The sequence below is a fragment of the Onychomys torridus genome, chromosome 23 (assembly GCF_903995425.1).
Source record: "Onychomys torridus chromosome 23, mOncTor1.1, whole genome shotgun sequence".
NCBI lineage: Eukaryota > Metazoa > Chordata > Mammalia > Rodentia > Cricetidae > Onychomys > Onychomys torridus.
Window position 1 is genome coordinate 43,928,465 of NC_050465.1, and position 21,806 is coordinate 43,950,270.

General features: G+C 42.7%; 1 protein-coding gene across 1 annotated transcript; it reads left to right on the top strand.

Annotated features, from left to right (window-relative positions):
• The first annotated feature begins 7 nt into the window (after positions 1-7).
• Stradb (STE20 related adaptor beta) lies at positions 8-21,407 on the top strand. Its single transcript, XM_036173716.1, has 12 exons — positions 8-322; positions 3,508-3,607; positions 5,445-5,525; positions 11,401-11,500; positions 14,441-14,562; positions 15,717-15,825; positions 17,117-17,240; positions 18,251-18,422; positions 18,702-18,806; positions 18,964-19,208; positions 19,855-19,897; positions 20,572-21,407. Exons 2-12 carry the CDS (start codon positions 3,596-3,598, stop codon positions 20,713-20,715), a joined length of 1,257 nt encoding a protein of 418 aa, XP_036029609.1. The 5' UTR covers positions 8-322; positions 3,508-3,595; the 3' UTR covers positions 20,716-21,407.
• Positions 21,408-21,806: the final 399 nt, after the last annotated feature.

Consider the following 21,806-nt stretch of genomic DNA (forward strand, 5'->3'; position numbering starts at 1 on the left):
TTTCCTTTCTGTCCCGCCTACAGTCCGAAGGCCCCACCTCCTACCGAGCTGGAAGCTGGAGGCGCGGCGGGGCGGAGCGGCGGGCCCCGACCCCGCCGGGGTGGGGCGAATCCCATCCCGGCCCGTTGCCCCGGGCTAGGGCAGAGGTCCAGGCCAACCGGCCTTGTCGCGGCCGTGCTGCACTTCTGCGCCCTGAGGCCCGCGCTGGAAGCGGGCCTAGTGTTCTGGCCTTGGCCCTCCTCGAGGCAGGTCCCGGGGCTCGCACGCGTCGCGTCCCCTCCGCGCCCGCCGCCTGGAGTCGCTGGCCTTGGTCGCAGCCGGGGTAATGAGGGGAGGCGGGCGGGCAGGGGATGGTGCACGGACCCGGGGAGGGCACGGGGAGCACCACTCGGTAGGTGCACAGCGGAAGCCTGCCAGGCCAGTCTGACCGCCGCTGCTCACCCGTGCGACCGGCCGAGCAGTGGCCGGAGTCCCCGCGGAGCCCGCACCGCGCGTGCCAGCACTGCGGCCGAGGTGCCCGAGTGCCCAGCGGCGGTGCCAGGTGCAGGAGCCCAGCCGCCGCCGTCCCGCTCCCCTGGCTCTCACCTTTGGTGGTGCACACGGGCCTGGCTTCTTCCCAAGCCGAGGACACCCTCTGGCCCCCAGCCCTGTCTGCTCGGAGACTTCGAAGGGACCTTTTCCAAAATTAAATGCCCAGGCGTCGATTTGTCTTCAGTATTTACATGTGGTGCTGTGTTTTCCTCTCGTGGGTTTGTTGTGTCAAATGTCTTTCCTCCAAACTTGATGACGGTTTGTGACAGTATCTACATAGCACAGTGTTTGGCACTCCGTAAATATTTGTTGAAACCATGAGTCATGATACTAAGTTTGGAAAATTCTACTGAGCTGTGCGCATCGCTATGATCTCTGTTAAGGTTTTATGAGATCTCAAGATCACCTTGAGAATTACAATAATCTTGAAGCTTAACAAAGAGAATTGGCAGGGTTTTTTTTGTTTTATTTTGTTAGCATTTCCTGAAACAGTAGACCTTTGAGTGCCTAGATTAATTAACTGAAACCCAAGTCCTGTAAGTACATAGGCCCTTTGGGGTCCGCTTAAAGTGTTAACCTTCAAATGAAAGACTATGGATACGCACGTCTTGTGTTACGGAGCAAATTAAGATTATTTATAAAGCTTTATTGTAATAGCTTTTTAGGTACCTCTGCAAGGGGCTGCCCTGAGGTACTTGTCTATGAATTTAGGAGTACAGGCAGGCGCGCGCGCGCGCGCGCACACACACACACACACACACACACACACACACACATTTTAAAGACAAGGTCTCACTATGTAGTTAGCCCTGACTGGCCTAGAACTCAAAAGGATCCACCTGCTTCTGTCCCTGCCTCTTGAACGCTGGAATTAAAGACATGTTCCATAAAGCCTCAGCAAGCTTTTTTTCCCCCTTTTTAAATTTTTTTTTCTTTTAGCATTTAAAATCATAGTGTAATAGGTAATAGTGAAAAGTAACGGCAGATCTTTCACTCTGTTCCTTTGTCAGGTACAACTGCTGCCCTGATCTCAAAATGTCTTGTAAAATTAACTGTTCAGGGTCTGATAGATCCAAGGTGAAAACTTGGGAGATTAAACCGCCCCACAGAAGCAATCCTTTTGGTAGTAACAGTTCTAGAAGATTGTGACCTGAATTTTTTTTCCCTCAAATTGTTTCATTGTTTAAAGCAACAAACTCAGTAGCAACTTGCTGATACTAAGTGAAAAGGAGGTAGAGACTCATGATAACCATGATTATTATTATTAAAATGAAGTTAATCACAGCCTCTTTCTGCCTCGGGTAAAGTCAGCAGCTAGAGGACAGGGCACCGTGTGGGTTACTAGTGGGGTCTTCAGTGCTCAGCACTGTCTGGCCCACAGTGCCTAAGCCTGTGGCGTGAATACAAACGTCCTGTGTGCAGTCTCTGTCATTACTTGGATATCTTCTTAGAACAGATTGATGAAAGCGAGCTTGTACGGGTCACAGGCTGTGGATAGTTTCAGTTATTCTGACATCACCAGCTTGCTTTCCCTTTGTCTTACCTTGTTTCACGTGTTTTTTATTTGTATGGTTTTCCGAGACAGGGTTTCTCTGTGTAGCACTGTCTGTCCTAGAACTCGTTCTTTTTCTTTTGTTTTCTTTTGTTTGTTTTGTTTTGGTTTGGTTTTTCGAGACAGGGTTTCTCTGTGTAGCTTTGCACCTTTCCTGGAACTCACTTGGTAGTCCAGGCTGGCCTCGGAACTCCTTCTGTAGACCAGGCTGGCTTCAGACTCACAGAGATCCGCCTGGCTCTGCCTCCCGAGTGCCGGGATTAAAGGCGTGTGCCACTGCCTGGCTTCCACTTGGGTCTTACATACAGAGCGTTATATAAAATGTATAGATTCATTTGATCTCAGTCATCCTGGAGGGTGGGCTGCACGGGAATAGCTTTCTTCACATCCCCGCCCTCCATCCCCCTCACCCTCCCACCCCTTCCTTAAAATTGACAGTAATGCTTGGCCGGTGGCGAAATATTCTTAAATTTTCCGGTCCTTCCTTCCCTTCTCTACCTTTGGCTGTAGTGGGGCCCCTGAGAGAATTCTCTTCTCCCCTCAGCAATGAAATTGGACGATGCTTTCCAACATTTACGGTCTACAAACTCTTCCCTCTGTCATTTGACTTAGCTAGTTGTAGATGCCTTGATCAAATATGGGATATGACAAAAATGAAGCAGTGAAACCCAGTTTCAAGAGATGCTGTTTAGAAGGGAACAACCACCACAAATATTGCCCTCACTATTGGAGAAGACCAGAAGATCTCAGTGGTGGTTTTGTAGCTCCTTGAATCTAAAGAAGTTCACCTTGCTAAAATTCTGACTCTCCTAATGAAAGTGGACAGGACTTGTTTGCATAATAATATGCATCATTTTGTGTCTGTCCATACATGCTAAGTTGAATACAGTTGAGAACTAAAAATCAAAAAGATTCAAACTATGAAAAATGTCATTTTTTTGCATGAAAACTAAGATGCCTCTTTTTAAACACAAGGCAGCAAGAACTCACTCATTTCAGCCCTTTGTGAATCCTGCTTTGGATTCGTGACTCATGGGTCCCGAGTGAGTTAGTAGGTGATGAGTCAGCAATCTCTGGAGATTCTCAGTTTTTATTTATTAAAAAAAAAAAAAAAAAAAAAAATGGAATCCTTAGCGATTCTGAGGATTTATTGGTAAGTGGCACCACATGTATAAAGAGGGTCCAAAATTACTTCTCTGTAATGCCCTCATATTTGTTCAGGGTGGAAAGAGATAGGAGAGAGGCAGTGTCTTAAGGCTTTGGAGATGCCTTTAGGAGGCCAAGTCAGAACAGTGCTTATTGAAGATGCCTCAGGGGTGTCACTGGTTCTGTGTCAATGAGCAGATGCCTAAATGTCTGATAAATTATAGCATCTAGTTCAAGGGTTTATGTAAACCTAAATAATTTTGTTTTTGTTTTTATAGTGGGATATATCTGCACCTTGAAGATAAAGCAGAAATCTTCATTGAAATAGATGGGTTTTTGTCACTTTCTGTGAACTAAAGCGATTCAATGTCTCTTTTGGTAAGTTTCGCTATAATTTTAAACCATTGGAGTGAGTTAGATCTGTTTTAACCCGAGTGACACGTGGCCTTGGGGATGATATAAACTAATGAGTTTTATCTTTTTAAAAAGAGGTTCTTCTACACTTTCTTTTTAAATATACCCATTATTACAATTCTTTGTCCCAAACCAATTTTTTCTCATATTTTTTTTAGATTTAGTTTCATCTAATAAGCTATGCATTTTCTTTTAAAACTTCAAAAACATCACTTTTATAACTTTTCATGTGTCCCAAGGCAGGTAAGATGGCATTTAAAGTAAACCTTTGACTTAATCAGACAAAAAAAAAAATTGAATCACTCTGTATCACGTGAGCTACAGAGGAATATATTTGTTTGTATATTAGGTACACGACATCTGCTTTAGGTTAAGTAGCTTGGGGACTTTCTTTCTGTCATACACAATACAGTATTTGAAAAAAGGATTTTGATGTTAAGACAGCGATCTTGCTCTTCAGAACTGGGGGAACTTGGCAGGACAGGCAGCAGCATTTGAGTGTGCTCATGGTTGCTGAGAATTATAGCCAGGGTTCAGACTCGATGCCTGCCGTCACCCCACTCCCCAGCCAGGCGGGGAGGTAGGACCGTGAGGTTAGGAGACTGTAGTTGCATTATGTGGAAAATAGAGAACACATTTGCTCCAAGTGTGTATATCTGGAACATACATTGAAATGCTTCATTCCTTAAAGCAGGGTCGGCTGATGCTTTTTGTAAAGGCCACAGATGTTAACGTGGTAATGCTCATCTGCTCTGGCAGCTCAAAAGCAGCCATCCCCAGTGTGGAAGTGAAAACTAGAACAGCCCAAACCCTGCCCACACACCGCCATCATTGGTTGACCCCTGGCCTAAAGGAATTTTATGATTGACACTTTTACATCATTTTGCAAGTGAGAAAAGATGTATGATGCCCTTTTCATTAGTTTCTTTATCTGAGTGATGACCATTGAGATTCAGGGTGCTAAATTCAGTGTAAAACAATTAGCAGATTGGCCTAGCTGAAAAACACTAGTTTGATTGTCGAGAAATTTTGGTATATTCTAAGAGAAAGGAATTTGTTTACTTTGAAGGAACTGGCAATCCAGTGTGAGTAGACGTGGGTGGGCTTTGAGGCTCACTTGATGCGGTGTTTGAGTGCTCGTGGATGTGAGTGTGGATGAGGTGCTTGAAATCTTTTATTATAAAAGTCTCACACAATGTGCTTATGTTTTCCTTTTGATTTTTTTCTTCCTAAATAGATCAGTATCACTCCACTAATTGCTGATAGGATAGACAACATGTAGGTATTGCATTTGATTATAGGTAATAGCTGATAGTAACCCTAAGTCGATATTCAGGAAAATGTCAGTTTTGGTAATAGAAGCAAGTCTCTTAATTTGCTTTGAGTTCAACTTGTCACCTTAAGAAACAGAATGGTTACAGACATATTCAATGTGTTTATAATTAAATAAATGGTTTAATGTAGGAAAACATGGTTCCTACATTCAAGAAAACAATCTGAGGAACAAATAAAAATATTGGATACAGCATAATAATTTCTGAGGTGCTGGGAGACTTAGAAGTTAAGACCAGCAGTTAAAAATAGATTCGTCACCTCAAGTGAAGGAAGGCAAGGAGCAGAGCTGGCATTAAGCACAAGCCTAAGAGTGACGTCAGCCTTCTGTGCACCTGGGTGCTCCACCTCGTCCCATGGGCGCCTCCATCTGGGCTTCCAGCCCCGATACCAGGTCTTTCGGTATACATAAGCCAGTGCCATGTGTGTGCCACGCTTTTCACTAACCGAATGCACCTCTGACTTCCAGGACTGTTTCTGTGCTTCACGAACGCGAGTTGAATCACTCAGACCCGAAAAACAGTCTGAAACCAGTGTCCATCAGTACCTGGTAAGAAGACGGTGGGGCACAGCCAGCGCTCCTCCTGTGCCTCCTTCAGTGCACCCGTCCTGTAGCTCTGTGTTCGCTCTCCGCTTCTTCGTGCTGGCCTCCAGAGTCTGTAACTGACCTCTTCTCAACCCGCTCTCGGAGCGGCGTTATCTCTTTTTGGGGTTTGGGTTGCCGAGGTCTCATGAGCTGCTTAAAACACCTCTGGTGTTTTAAGAGGACCATGGTGATCACCAGACATTCTCTTTCCTGGGCTCTGGGATTATCTACAGAGCACATCCCATTAGATTTTCCCCAGGGTTTCTACTGGTTTGAGTGGAACTTTAATCTACGTGCAAATGGTCCCAGCCCTGCCCTTCTCACTTTGGCTAATAAAAGGCTGGCTATTAGTCCTCCATACTTCAAACTCTGGAGTCTGCTCACGCTGCCTCACCCCCCTCGGGAGCAGGGGCTCTACTGCTCCATCTCATTGCTGGCCGGTTGGTAGAGAGTTATTCATTGCCTGTAGACCCTGCACACATGCAGTCTCTCCCACAGTACTCACGCCAGCCCTCAGTACTGTTCCAAGACGGCTGCCCACGCCACTTTGAAGCCTGTGGGATAAAGTCCAGATTTCTTAGCATGATCCAGACTCTCAATGGTGTGGTATAGGACCGGTTTTTGAATTTCCTTCCTTACTGGGTACGTGCTCTTCTCTCTGCTTGAAATCCCCTTGTTTCTGCTTTCCCCTGAAACGTCTCCCCATCTGTAAAGAGTTGGTTCAAACTGCACGTCTGTAGCTCTCTCTCTTAGACCTTTTTACTTCATTGTTCTGACAGCTGTCTCAGGCACTCCCTGCACAGTTGGGACTGCACCGTCTTACAGCTCTTGAGGCCTGTGTCTCTTCAGCCATAACGCGATCCCCATGTCAGGGGCACGCTTGTCTCACTCACCTATGTCTTCTAAGAAGCGTCTGACAGAGTAGGAATATTTAAAGGGACAAACTTGGTAATATGTCTCTGAAATCTTTGCTCCACTTAATCCTTAATTTATACAATAATTTTTACTATATAGTGAAATCTGCTTTGAAAAATTTGTTACAACGTAAGGTAACTGCAGTTATTTTTGCTTTTAATTTTTCTCAGGACTGACTACCCATTGCCATTTCTAGTCACCATTCTATCTTCAAGGTCCCTGCCCTGTGTGTAGTAGGGAGTAGTATCCAACTCTTACTGCCTTCAGGTTGAGGTAACTCAGTCACATGACTTGTCTCATGCTGTTACTGAGACCTGAAACTGGAAATTTCCACGCTGGTGTCCTTCTAACCTCCAGGTTGGAGCCCTTTTATATTTTAAGTTAGACAAGTCTTGAAGTAAGCAGAGGTGTAATGTGAAGTCTCATGTGGAGGAACAAACTGGAGAAGTTCTGTGATGTAAGTTGAGCCCTGCTGCAGACTGGCGCCTAGTGCCTGGAAAAGGCTTCCAGGGCCCCGAGCCACTGCTTAAGAACACTGTCCGTTGTCTTCTGTTGGCGACTAGTAGCTTTTTTTTTTTGTTTTTTGTTTGTTTGTTTGTTTGTTTTGCCGGAGCTGAGGACCCAACCCAGGGCCTTGCGCTTGCTAGGTGAGTGCTCTACCACTGAGCTAAATCCCCAACCCCAACTTGTAGCTTTTTGTCAGCCTGGATAAAATGTTGGATTAAAAAGATGCAAATCTAAGCACTTGGACATATGGCATTTGTCTCCCATTAAAAACTATAAAACTTCTAATTATGACTTTGTTTTCCATGACACGTCACTTAAGCCTAATGATGCTAAAGATACATTCGTCTAAACAGGTTGGCTAATAAGACTATACCTTAGGTTTGCTGATTAAATCCAGTTTCTGACCCTGAGATGAAGAACAGACTTCACTGCAAGGTTTAAAAACCAAACCGGTGAACAGTCATTGTTAAACCCAGCGATCGAGAAGAAGACCAGTACCATAGTTGAAAGCCAAATTTGAAGCAAGCTTTAATTAAATACTGGCTAGGTGGATGGGCTTTAGCCAAGTCCATTCCTAGGTTCCTGGGAAATGGCCCTGAATCAAGGTTTGTAGCAACTTAAGTATTTTCCATCAGGTCCAATCAGGGGTAAGCATACAAATTTCCTGCCCATGAACCTCCCACCCACATGTGATACATCCGAAGCAGATGGGTCAAACAAACTTGTTTAGGGAGTAAAAAACATGTGTCTCATCTCCCATAACAGCCTCCAGCATTTCAGGAACTATCTGTCCTTGGGCAAGAGGCTTGCAGATCAGAGACATTTTTGTTTCGTGGATCTCTTAGGCATAGTAAATAAAACTTAAAATATAACTTTGACTCTCACATTTTTTGGTCAAGTTTTTTAGAGAGATTTTTCTTTTCTTTTCTTTTCTTTTTTTTTTTTTGTTGTTGTTGTGTTTCGTTTGTCTTAGGTTTTCAAGACAGTGTTTCTCTGTGTAGCCCTGGCTGTTCTGGAACTCACTCTGTAGATCAGGCTGGACTCTAACTCACAGAGATCTGCCTGCCTCTGCCTCCCACATGCTGGGGTTAAATGTGTGCGCCACTACCACCCAGCTTAGATTTTTCTTCTTAAACTAAGCATCTTCAGGAAGTCATTAAAGAACCTATTGGGATAAAGGTGGTTGTGGTTTGAATGTGAAGTATCCCCGTAGGCTCATGTGTTTGAACACTTGGTCCTCACTGTTTGAGACCTTAGGAGGTAGAGCCTTGAGAAAGAGATATGTCGCTGGGGATGGGCCTTGAGGTCTTATGGCCTGATGTCACCTCCTGCTCCGCTTCTGCTTCCTGACCTCTAATGCAGTGTGTGAGCTGAGGTCCTGCTTCTGCTGCTGTGGTGGACTATCTCTTTGGAACTGTAAGGCACAGCAAACCCTCTCCTCCCAAATTTGCTTTTGTATTTTATCACAGCAACAGATGAACTAGGACAGGGAGCCTGCCATGATTTTGCTTCTCAGTTCTCTGGTCATTATGTCACTAGGCGAAGTGAGGTTAGTTTGAGATGATTCAGTCTCCCTAGTGATCATCATGACTTTTTCTTCAGGGCTCATATTTCACCTGTTAATTTGATCTCAGCCTCTTCGAGGCAGAAGCATGGAACTTGCCACTTTGCAGTGTTCTACGTCTTGAAAATTGGGTCTGTTGCCAGGTATAGTGGCTCATGTCTGTACTCCTAACACTTGTAAGATGAGAAAGGAGGATTGCCACAGGTTCAAGGCCAGCCTGGGCTAGGAAGTGAGACCTTTCCTTAAAAAAAAAAAAAAAAGGAAAGAAAAGAAAAGTGTAGCAGGAATCTTAAAAGTTCTTATTAATAAAAACAAACCTGAGGCCAGGTATTGGGGTGAAAGCTGGAAGATCAGAGAAACAGAACAAGCCACAGTTTCCTCACCTTGCCAGTTCCTCAGCTGATCCTGTTTCCTCAGACTGAAAGCCTCTGAGTCCTCACCCGAATGGATCTCAGCTGAACTGCTGCTAGAAGCCTAAAAGCTTAACCAGCCAAATGCTTCTAGTTTCTGGTCTTCACACCTTATATGCCTTTCTGTTTTCTACCATCACTCCCTGGGATTAAAGGCGTGAGTCACCATGCTTGGCTGTATCCTTGAACAGATGGATTTCTGCCTCTGGAATGCTAGGATTAAAGGCATAGCTACCACTGCCTATCTTCTATGTTTAATAGTGTAGCTGTTCTGTCTCTGACCCCAGACAAGTTTATTAGGGTGCACAATATTTCAGGGGACACAATACCACCACAGAAAAGAAAAGAAAAGGAAGGAAGGAAAAGCAGAGCAAGAGAGCTGGTGGGGGCTGGAAGTGCAGCTGCTCTTGAGAGGGCTTAACTGTCCAGCATGCACTCAGAGATTACAATCCAGCAGTACAGAGACTGGGCAGGAGAAGTGTAAGTTCAAAGTCAGTTTGGGCTACAGGGTAGACCCTATCTCAAACAAAAACAAAAATAAAAAGCTAGCAAACAGAAAGACTCTCAGTTTCGAATGTTTGCTTGTAACATCTGTACTCTGTCTTGCTTTAAAAAGACTATATTTCCCTCAAGCACTAAAAGGAGGGAATCAGAGGCAGGCTGGTTAGCTGATCTCAGCCTATCGTGCAGTAATGTAATGTCATTTTTCTTTGTTTTAGAAAATTTACTTTATGTATATGGGTGTTTAGTCTGCCATGTATGTCTGTGTACAACATGGGTGAAGTACCTTCAGAGGATAGAAGAGAGCATTGGATCCCCTGGAACTAGAGTCACAGACAGTTGTGAGCTGCCATGTGTGTGTGCTGGGAATTGAACTTGGGTCCTCTAGAAGAGCAGCCAATGCTCTTAACCACTGAGCTGTCTCTGCCCCATGCCATTTTTTAAGTTATAAAAAGAAACCTTGGTGTTTTGGGTCTCTGGCCTTACAGATTGATAGCCCTTTAAATTTTAGACACTGTTATACAATCTTCCTTTTGTAGTTAGAGTTTTCCTGCCTGGCCCAGTTAGGACAAATCTCTCTTACCCGCCAGTCCCACAGTCGCTCAGACCCAACCAAGAAAGCACACAGAAACTTACATTGTTTACAAACTGTATGGCTGTGGCAGGCTTCTTGTTATCTACTTTTTCTATCTTAAATTAACCCATTTTTGTTAATCTATACTTTGCCACATGGCGTGTGGCTTACCAGTGTCTTTACATGTTGCTTCTCATGGCGGCGGCTGGCGGTGTCTCCCTCCCACCTTCTACTTCCCAGAATTCTCTTCTCTCTTGTCCCGCCTATACTTCCTGCCTGGCCACTGGCCAATCAGAACTTTATTTACACAGAGTGATATCCACAGTATCCTTTTCCTGTGTGTTCTCTTTACACCTGTTCATCCGAGTGCTTCCTGTTCTGAAGAAATCATATTAACTTAGGGTGTCATCCCACCCCACGCTGGGCTTATCTTCACTTGTATGCTAGAATTTTCCTTCCACTCTTTGACTCTTCTTGCATATCATCCACCTTTATTGATGTCTAACCGTAAATAAAGTGTTAGCAGTCTGTTCTCGAGATTAGGAAATAACCTGCCACTCTGTATAACTCCATCTATTAGCTTCAAACCTTACCGTTTCTCCTGAGTAAAGAGTTGGGTACGAAAAGGAGTTAGCACGATTCCTAACACATAGTAATGTTGTCTCCCCCTCCTGCCTCATCCGAGGCAGTAACAAGATCCTTGCCACCTGCTAGATCCTGTAAAGGCTTCTAGGTGTCCTTTGGAGTCCTGGCGTCCTTAGGAGATCTGTGTTGCTGTCATTTCATGCCAGCGGGTCAGGCCTCCTCTTTCTGCTTTGGGTGTGATATTTGCCTGACCCTACATTTAGATGCAAACTTGACTCTGACTCCACAGCACCCATGAGACCTCATTGCTGTGGACACCTTTGGGCGGGAGACCTGAGCTCCCATCTCCTTAGGCTGATTTTTCTTTTTGACCTTCCTCTTCCTTCATTTCATCATAGGAAAAACTTCTTCAGCTATTTTAATAGACTGTGAAGCAGCTGTTCTTGACTGTTAACACAGAGCATAGACTTCAGATTGAAGCAACAACGCAAGCCTAGAATATCCCCCACAGGTCCTTGGAATTTCCTCCTTTTGAACACTTAACAATTATCATCCATTCTTAGACTATTGGAAATTGAGATGGAAAGTATTTTTCTCCCTCTTCAGGCTGAAATCTCCTTGACATCAAATAGCAAGTGGTAAATTCCTTCTAGATCTTAAAACAACCTCTTCAGCCACCTTCCAGAACCTTCCTGATGGTTATCAATATTGTTGGGACAGGGAGACCAAATTGGGGAACCAATGGTGACTATCCTATTTTATTTTCGTCTTGAAAAAATGCAGGTTGATGAGCCAGCCATTTCCTGGTCACCTCCATCTGCCAGAGCCAAGGAAGTGACGTGTTCCACTAATGTTTCTCACTATGAACTGCAAGTGGAAATAGGTAATGATCCTGGATTTCACATCACTGCCGCTTCACATGGAAGTGAAGCTGATGGCACTAAGATTATTTTACAAGCGTGTCTTTCTTTATTGCCACCTACAGCATAACACTGGATATTAACAGGGTCCGTTAGATGAATCTAATGCATTTTATGTCTGTCTAAAACTAATCTCACATTCTAAGACTTCTGTCTAGTTTTACTTTTCTACTGAAGTTATTTAGAAAAAAAGAGGACATTAGATAATCTAAGTACTTATTTGTGTATTTTTTAGTAAGTTTCTAGTTTTATGGGTTTAATTTTTAAAGGGTAGAAATTTAAACCAGGTCATATAAGTCTTTTCAGTCATGACACTTAACTCAGATTACTTTATATAATTTATATATTTTATAATTTCATATAATTTATATATTTATCCAAATTTTCAGTTGTATAAATCATTCTTATTTAAGTACAGAACGAAATCAGTTCTTGTTTATACCTTTACATTTGTGAAGCATTTACTCTGAACATTCAGGAGCATTTATTAATCACTAAGAATTGTGTTAGGTGGGAGGGTATGACTTGAGGTCCATCTGGTAGATGAACACATAGAACAACAGTGCTTTTTCAGGCACTAGAGGGCATTGAAGTACAGCTGTACAAAAGGAGGCTGTCCATTAAAGATGTCTGTCCCAATCTTTGAATACTGACTTACGATTACTTCTGCTTTTTAGTATAACGATTATTCCCTAATGTAGTGGATGGAAAGGAATGAACTAATTTTAGGTCATCACCCAGGAGCAGAACAGGGAAGACAGAGCGTCAAGCCACCTCTGGGAGTCAAGGATAATGGCAGAAAGGGGCTAACTTCCTAAGGGGGCCAGGGCCTTCTTTATTTATTTTTTAAAACAATATTGCTAACTCACAGAATTGTTGGCCAGAAGAAAAGGCTTAGGAGAAACCAAAAGAGGCTAAGTAACCAGAGTCAAAGCCTGGACCAGAATCAGCCTTGGTAGTGCATCGCATACATATGCTTGGGTATGCCTGCCACAGACATGGGCCTGCTGAGTGAGTTCTGTTGAAGAAAGCTTAGTTCTCTGTGATCAGGTGGAGTTTTGAACATGTCATGAAAGGATTAATCAGTTTATGGACTGATACCATAGAGGCTTTGAGAAGTGAATGAGCCAAGCAGTTACAGCTCTCATACATTGTATCTAAGAATGCAAAAACAGTTCAGCCACATTAGGAAACAATTTGGCAACTCAGAAGTTCAAACCTGTATTTACCACATGACCTGGCAACCTCATATGCAGATATTTGCCAAAAAGAGAGGAAGATGTGTCTTCTTAAGGACCTGTGTAGGAATAGTTGGGGAAACTATTTATAGTTACCAGGAACTAAGTAACTCAAATACCCCCCACCCATGGATACATAAAGTACCTGTGGTGTTGCCATAGAATACATTTTTACTGAGCAACAGGGGAAATCACCTGCATGGTGAATCTCAGAAGCGTCGTGCTAAGTGAAAGAAGCTAAGCATGAAAGTCTCCATCTCTTTGTTGACCTCTCTGTAATGAACAGCAGGCGGATCAGTAGTTGCCAGGGACTGTAAGGAGAGGCTGGAGATTGCTGAATAACACTCCACTATTTGCCTACATGACAATTTGTTCATCAAGGCATACTTTAGCAATTACTATAGGTATGCGGTGGTATGGTATGGCTTTAATGAACCTTTCTGTAGCTTAAGCATCTTTTCACATGCCTAGTAATGTTTTTTTTTACTGAATTGCTTGTTGTCTTACAGAATTACAAGCGTTCCTTATATTTTCTGAATGAAATTCTTACCAGATATAAACATTGTTAATATTTTCAATTAATATTTCAGGCTTATCATTTTCTTTATATTTTATAAAATGTATTTATATATTATATGGCTAATATATTTCACATATTTTATATATTCATTTAAAAATAAATATTTATTTACACACACACACACACACACACACACACACACACACACACACACTGCTTCCTGATAAGAACATTTCAGTTCCCAAGTAAAATTTTTATAATGATAAAAGAAAGGCATTGATAAATAAAAGTGAACACAGAGCAGGCGACTAGAGTCTAAACATAGTAACTACGTACTGTCTGACACACAGACCTTCATTCAGGTTTGTCAGGCATCATGATGTACTGACCGGTACTGTGTGTCTGCAAAGGATCTTCATCAAAGCTCATAGAGTGCTTTCTAATGCCTGCTTCATAACCTTCTTCAAGATGTCAAGTCTGAGCAGCTCCAACTCAGTAGAAGGAAAGTGTGAGACCTGCAAATGCATGGCATGTGACCCTTGGTGCAAAACCTGTCCAACAAGTTACATAACTCTTAGTTATTCCCAAGAACTTTCCTTAAGGTGGATGACTAGAGAGTCAAGGCGGGAGCTCAAGCTGAGTGGACAGGAAGACAAAGGTGGTAGAAAGAAAAGAATGTTTAATGTCTTTTTGAGAGTGGACATAGGAGGAGTTGGGGGCTAAATATGACCAAGATACACTTAGGAAATTCTCAAAGAATTAATAAAAATAACATTAAAAAGTCAAGGAGGGGACACGATGTATTGAAGTAAGGGTCATATCTGGATCATAATACTAGTAGGCAATTTGAGACATAGGGATAGAGACTTGTGCTTTACCGTGGAAAACTGCTGACAGCCTGGCCACGTTGCCCAGAGGTGGAGGGCCCTGTCTTCCCTAGCAGCAGTGAGGCCTACCCTCACAGGGGAGCTGGGAATGGCCTGGGTTGACATGTTGGTGAGTCAGGTGTTTAAGTTCTAGGCTGTTTCAGCCTTTTCATTTGCTTGGTAGTTTTTGAAGAGCAGGGGTTTTAAATTTTGCTGAAGTACACAGCGCCGATTCTTTTCTGCTTTGATTGTTACTGTGGGTTTCATGTCTGATTTCAGGAAGAGGGTTTGACAACCTGACCTCTGTCCACCTTGCACGGCACACTCCTACAGGAACACTGGTAACTATCAAAATTACAAACCTGGAAAACTGCACTGAAGAGCGTCTGAAAGCTTTACAGGTAATGGTGTAAAGGAAGGGCGGGTTGGCTGTAGTGTCAGTTTGAGAAGTCTGCATCTGTAACTGATAGTTCCCTTAGAGAAAGTGGATTTAATAAAATCATGCAGTTACCAGATTGGAAAGAATATGTGGAAGCAAGATGCATTACCTGATAGATCAAATATAGTGAGATGCATTATCTGATAGATCAAATATAGTCAACCTTGATAAATACTATGAATTCCTTCAAGTGATTGGCATGTTTCGGTGCACACCCTCAGCCAGTCTAATGACAAATAGAGAGAGAGAGAGAGAGAGAGAGAGAGAGAGAACGAGAGAGAACACAGGAGTTTATTTTCTATCATTTAAGCAAAATTAACCTCAGAATTGATACGTTTTAATAGGATCACATTGCAGGCATATAAATTATTTTCTTGTTTTTTTAATAGGTTTTTTGGGTTTTTGTTTTGTTTTACAGAGGGGGGAAATTTTTTATTTTGCTGTCATCTCAATTTCTAAAATATTTATGTGGGGGTAAGGAGATAGCTTAGCAAGTGAGGGTGCTGATTCCTCATGACCTGAGTTTGATGCTTGGAGCCCACATGATGCAAAGAGAAGACTCAGGCCTGCAGGCTGTCCTCTGGCCTCCAGCTGTGTGCTGGGCCGTGTGCAGACCTTCCCCTGGTAAAGTAAATAAATAATAAATGTGAAAGCTTTTATATGTGCAGATAGATAGATAGATAGATAGATACATACATACATACATACATACATACATACATACATACATACATACATACAATAGACAAAAAGCCAGGAGAAACTATGCTAGAATATCTTACAGTGATTCTCCATGATGTGGTATTAGCAATGACATCCCTTTTCCTCATTTTTATGAGTTTTTAAACATTTCTACAACAAAAACTTGAGTCTTTAGAAGAATTCCCTTTGGAAGCAGACTACATTCATAGTCCTCTTTCATGGTATCCTTCTGGAGAGACTTTCTACATTGTAACACATGTCTACATGAAACATAAATCAATGTCACGTGTTTTCTGGAGCAGCCATGAAATTTAGAAGAGAAAGCCAACGCGGTTCCTTGAGTAGTAGCCACAACCACTGCTATTGTGAGAAAGAAGGTGACTTTAAAGTCTTTTCTCTTGTACGTTTATCCAGAGAGCAGTGGTCCTGTCTCACTTTTTCCAGCATCCCAATATCACAACCTACCGGGCGGTTTTCACGGTCGGCAGCTGGCTTTGGGTCATTTCTCCATTTATGGCCTGTGGTAAGAAATGGTTCTAAGTCAAACAACTGCTTGCTTAACCTGGATGCTGTCATTGTAAAAGTGAGTGGTGTCTGGTGTCTCTCATTCACTGTTTTCCATTTATAATTTAGTGGCCAGTCTAGATTTCATAATCTATTTCTGCTTTATGTTTTTTAGTTTTAGAACAGAATGGGTATGGTGATCCATTAAACCACCACTAATTCTCTCAAAGTTCTGTGTCTTGGCACACACGGTCCCTCCTCTCAGTTTTCTTTGCTCACTCAGTACAGAGAGCTGTTGTTTTACGAGCAGAAATAGCACATAAGCACACTGTCTTCCCCTCTGCTTCACTGTACTGTGAACTGACGTCACTGTACTGTCAATGTCATGTGTGCCCAGCTCTCTCACTTGGGCTTCTTGAAGGAGGTGGTCATTTATGTGTTCTATCATGATATCCCTAGGTGCTTAGATAACACACTGTTCAATACGTGTGCTGAGTAAATGAGTGAGAGGATTCTAGAGCTTGGTCCTTCAAATAGCTCTTGTGAATTACTTCTGGATTTAAAATGATATATACAATGCACATTTTTTTTATTCAGCAAACTGAAAAATATTCTCTTACCTTTAAAAAGTCACTAAAGTTTTTTTTTTTTTTTGTGTGTGTGTGTGTGTGTGTGTGTGTGTGTGTGTGTGTGTGCGCAATTATGGGATGTGTGTGACAGACTATGGTTGGTTGAAACCCAGGGCCTTGAGCAGGGTAGGCAAATGCTGTACCTCTGAGTTTTATTCCCAGCTCCTCCTCCCCACCCACCCCCCAAAAAAAGCAGGGAGGAAGCAAGGGGGAGTGGGATTCAGGGGTGGGATTAAAGATTTCAAGACAGGTGGCATGGAACTGTAAGCTACTGGGGGGCTGAGATAGGAGGGTCACAAGTCAAGGCCTGCCTGAGCTACAGAACAAGTTCAAGGCCAACCTCAGCAACTTAAATGAGATTCTACCTTAAAATTGAAAAATGGATAGAGGGCTGGGGATATAGCACAGTAGTATGCGCTCACCTAGCATGTGAGGTCCTAGATGTGAGCTATGTGCGTGGTGGTGGTGGTGGTGGTGGTGGTGGTGGTGGTGGTGGTGGTGGTGGTGGTGGTGGTGGTGTTGTGGTGGTGGTGGTGGTAACTCCAGAAGGAAAATTGTATCTTCATGAGAAAATGGCTAGACTCAAAAGGTAACAGATTTTTGTGTTTGTCTCCTTATGACTGAAAGGAATATTTCAACCAGTTCTAGTGTTCGTCTGAATATGTCAGGGCTTTCTTGCAGGCTCTGCAAGTCAGCTCCTGAGGACCTACTTTCCTGATGGGATGAGTGAGACTTTAATAAGGAACCTTCTCTTTGGAGCAGTACGAGGGTTGAGCTACCTGCACCAGAATGGCTGCATCCACAGGTACGTGCTTAGTCACACCCACACAAATGAAAGAGCTGAAAGAAGTCATCAGGGAGGCGTCAGTAAAGAGCGGCTAAGAGATTTAGAAGTGAAACTTGAAGAAGAACCAGTGGGTAACACTGGTGCCTACCATTCACGTGTGTTCACCAAAACTGTCCACACGACAGTATGTGCTGGTGTGGCACTTGCGGAGTGCTTGTCTGAGTGGGAGGGCCGAAAACTCACGTGCCCAGATTATCAGCTGGGATTTTGTTCTTTTGGGGAAGACAAAGAGCTGCTTTCCTGGCTTTCCAGCTAATGTCCTGTTTCTGTTTCAGGTGAGTTATAACAGCCCTTTCCTCTAGCTGAGTGGGCAGTCCTGCAGAGCACACCCCACATACCGGCTCCCTGTGCTCTTCTGAGCTCGTTTTCCATTGCAGAGAACTGTGATCTTGTGCTCCTGTTTCTGGCCCCTTAACCTCTGGCCTGTCCTGCTTGTTTTTCAGCAGCATCTGGTGGAGGATGCCTAACTGACTGTACTTGAGATTTGTTTCACCTTACCTTATTGTGGGCTGTGCCTATTAGTGTCCAAAGTTGGTGTTTAGATGGAAAAGTAATTCTCTTGCATAATTTATAGGACAGCTAATGGAACTTTAGTCAGACATATCTTTAGAAGTGATGTTATCTCACAGAGGCTTCTATTGTATTGCATTTAACGTGATATACTAATGGTATGCTTCAGTGCAACCTAAAATAGTAAAATTAATAATTCAATTTCATTTCTTCAAGAATTCTACCGATTTCAGACATGTAGCTTTGTGATACCCCAATGTCCTGGTACTGTTTTAAGTTCCTAAGGAGTTTCCTTGACTCCTTGGAAATGGCATGTATTTTAAGTACGTATTGTACACTGCTGTTTTATAAAAGGTATTTACTTTCCAAGGGAATATAGAGATGTGTTCTCACCAGACTTTTATTCACTCTTCATTGGCCAGATTCCTAGTACTTAGGATTGTTTCTTTTTGTTCTAGGAGTTTTAAAGCCAGCCATATCCTCATTTCTGGTGATGGCCTGGTGACCCTCTCTGGCCTGTCCCATCTGCATAGTTTGGTTAAGCACGGACAGAGGCATAGGGCTGTGTTTGATTTCCCACAGTTCAGCACATCAGTGCAGCCGTGGCTGAGTCCAGAACTACTGAGACAGGTCAGGTGTGGCTCTTGCATTGGGTTGTCTGTGCGTCTCAAATGTCTTTGAGTTTGACTATAGGACAGTTGTGTCCTTGTTTTTTAGTGAATAGCTGCCACAAGACCTTTACTCTTCTCAAAATTGTGTTAGGAACTTTAATTGTGAGAGCTTTTATTAGGTAGGTCTTGATTTTGTGCTGTGGGGGTTCTTTTTCCATTGTTTACCGTCCTTTATCAAGAAGACGTGTGTATGGCACTCTTTGTTATTTGTACTAAGGCCTTCAAATTGTGTTTACAGGATTTACATGGATATAATGTGAAGTCAGATATTTACAGTGTTGGGATCACAGCATGTGAATTAGCCAGTGGTCAGGTCCCTTTCCAGGACATGCACAGGACTCAGGTAATGCTTCTGAACTCCCTGAGGCTCACTTTGAAAGCTTTCTTCGGTCTAGATAACTTCCGCTGAACACGTTTGTTGTAGACTCTAGAGACTTACTATCATTTTTGTCTAAATGTTTTACCTATAAAGCACTTAAAAATGTTTTTCTTTCCCCTAGATGCTACTACAGAAACTGAAAGGTCCTCCATATAGCCCACTGGATGTCAGTATTTTTCCACAGTCAGACTCTAGAATGAGAAATTCTCAGTCAGGAGTAGACTCCGGGATTGGAGAGAGTGTGCTTGTCTCAACTGGAACCCACACAGTCAATAGTGACCGGCTCCACACACCCTCCACAAAAACGTTCTCTCCTGCCTTCTTAAGCCTGGTGCAGCTGTGTTTGCAGCAAGATCCTGAGAAAAGGTAATACTGGTCACCTCTAAATAGCACAGAACGTATGTGCTTCATATCTTCTAGTAGTTTTGTGATATTACCCTTCCCATAAAATTTACATCTTTTGATCAAAAACTTCATCTAGAGACTATCAGTGCTAAGAACAAGTCAGTGATGAGCAAGATAAAGAACACGGGGTTCCAAATCACAGGAGGTGGGCTTCCTTCGTGGCCGCACGGTACCCAGGCAGCCACCTTCAAGTCACTTGCTGTTAAGTGTCCAGGTCAAGGCACCTGTGGAAACCTCTAAGCGGTAAAATGGTGTCCTTGTAGTGTACTGATACAAGTGGGATTTTAAAGACTGAGATGCTAGCGTTAGCGTTTTAGAAAGAAATGAGGAATCCTACTGTTTTCAGAACCTTCTTCCTGGCGTGGTTCCTAGAAACAGTAGTGTACAGTAAAAGTTGACTGTGGACTGATTTAAGAGAATTTCCAGAATTATCTATTCCCATCAGTCCAGGCTGATGCTGAGAATTACTATGTTTTTCTTTCTTTCTCACTTTTTAGTGTTGAGTTTTATAGTTCTAAACCTCATTTCTAATGTAATTGTATACCTAAAAAAAATCTACATTCCAGTATTAGGTTTTATTTTCTAATAACTTTTTCAAAAATTTCAGGCCATCAGCAAGCAGTTTATTATCCCATGTATTCTTCAAGCAGGTGAGCTGGTCTCTGTCCATTGTCTTAAATATTGGAAAATACTATTTTTTAAAACCATTATTTTGTTGACTTCATCAAGTTTTACTAATAACTTTCCTATAAGATAGAGTTAAAGCAAGGAAACATTTTTAGTAGTTTAATTTTCAACATCTTCAATTGTGTGTACGTTCTTGGGTGTCACGCTCATGCACGGGGGGGGGGGGGGGGGGGGAGGTCAGAGGGCAACGTGCAGAAGTCATTCTCTCCTTCTACCATGTGAACCCCAGGGGAGGACCTCGGGTCTTCTGGTGTAGTGAGTTCAAACGCCTTTAGCAGCACCTTTGCCCGCTGACCCATCTGACAGCACTAATGATAGACTGTCTGAAAGATCTTTAGTCTTCCAAATCAGATGAGTAAAAGCAGTGTATCATGTTATACACTCTGTGTTTTCATTAACTTAAAACCGGTTTCTTGACTTACCTGAATTAACGACAGGGCAGAATAATTCCAGTTAAAAGTAGTTTATTTAGCTTTTAAGTCCTTCTGTCTTCTGATTATCAGAATTGGAGGCACTTATAGGAGAAAGACCTAAAAATCATTTTAAAGTTTTATAATTTCTTTAAAAGTTATTTATTGACAATAAAATTTGTGTTGACTCTGTGTGCCTGCATCACTATTTTAAGTTTCTTTAACAGATGAAAGAAGAAAGCCAGGATTCCATCCTGTCCCTGTTGCCACCTGCTTATAACAGGCCGTCGCTGGCACTGCCACCAGCGTCACCGTGGAGTGAGCTGGAGTGCGAGTTTCCTGATGACCAAGACCCAGACTGGGAGTTCTAGGGTTGCCAAATCGGTTCCTGTCCTCTGTACTTGACAGCTTCTCCTTGCTGCCTTTCTTCTGTATGGTTAGGTACAAATGCCGGTCTAGACTTGAAAATACAGTTGGTGCACTGGAGACTTGATCAGTTCAAACCACTCTGCTCATGGGGCGTGGATTCATCCCCTCTGCTCAGCTCAGAGTCCCTTCCCGACTTCAACATCAGAATTAGAATCCAGCCACAGTTAGTGTCATCTGGTTTTTATCTGGTTGTTTGTTTTCCTTTTCTCTCTCTAAGCTGTGACTGGTACTTTCTGGATCTCAGTGTAATTTTTGAGCCAACTAGTTTTCTTCTACATCTTGCTGTCCTCGGGGAATGAGCCCTTCCTCCGAGGACAGTGCTTCCAAGAACATCTTTTCTTCCAGAGTTTCCAGCCTTTTTGATCAGCTAATGTTCGATGAACAGACTGATTTATTCTGGTACAAAGTCCCTTTTTTGGAGAAGGGAAAGTGTTTGTACTATCCCTTTTACATATGGTAACATCAAACTGAGCCTTGCTCACCTTAAATAATTCACTTGAAATATAAAGAGAAGATGCAATTTGCATTTTAAAAGGGAGGGGCTAAAGTAACACTTTTCTACCTGTGTAAGTTATAAATCCTTAATTCATGCACCCTGTGGGAGCTCAATAAAGATTTATTAAATTGAACAACATATCTTTGTTTTGTGTGACTCACAAAGCTAGCATACAGATTCTAATTTGGTTTGCTAACAGAAGTTCTCTCTCAGGGTTGGGGATTTAGCTCAGTGGTAGAGTGCTTGCCTAGCAAGCACAAGGCCCTGGATTCGGTCCTCAGCTCTGAAAAAAAAAAAAGAGAGAGAAGGTCTAACCTAATAAACTGTAGGCAATCTTGAGTAGATGTTAGAGAAGCATGGCATTCCAGCCTTTGCTATGATTATTTCTGTAGTGGAGCAAACCTATAAAACCATGCAGTTGTAAATGGTATTGCCTCCTTAGCAGGAGATGTGTGCATTAGTCACTTTTGTTACTGTGATGAAACACTATATCAACAGTGATTAAGGAAGAGTTGCAGAGGGAGGGCTAGTTGTCCA

What these genes read in the sequence shown, in the direction of transcription:
- Stradb (XM_036173716.1), top strand. An exon ending in CAGAATGGCTGCATCCACAG is followed by an intron (nt 17,241 to 18,250) that starts GTACGTGCTTAG and finishes TTTTTGTTCTAG; the next exon opens with GAGTTTTAAAGCCAGCCATA. An exon ending in GTCCAGAACTACTGAGACAG is followed by an intron (nt 18,423 to 18,701) that starts GTCAGGTGTGGC and finishes TTGTGTTTACAG; the next exon opens with GATTTACATGGATATAATGT.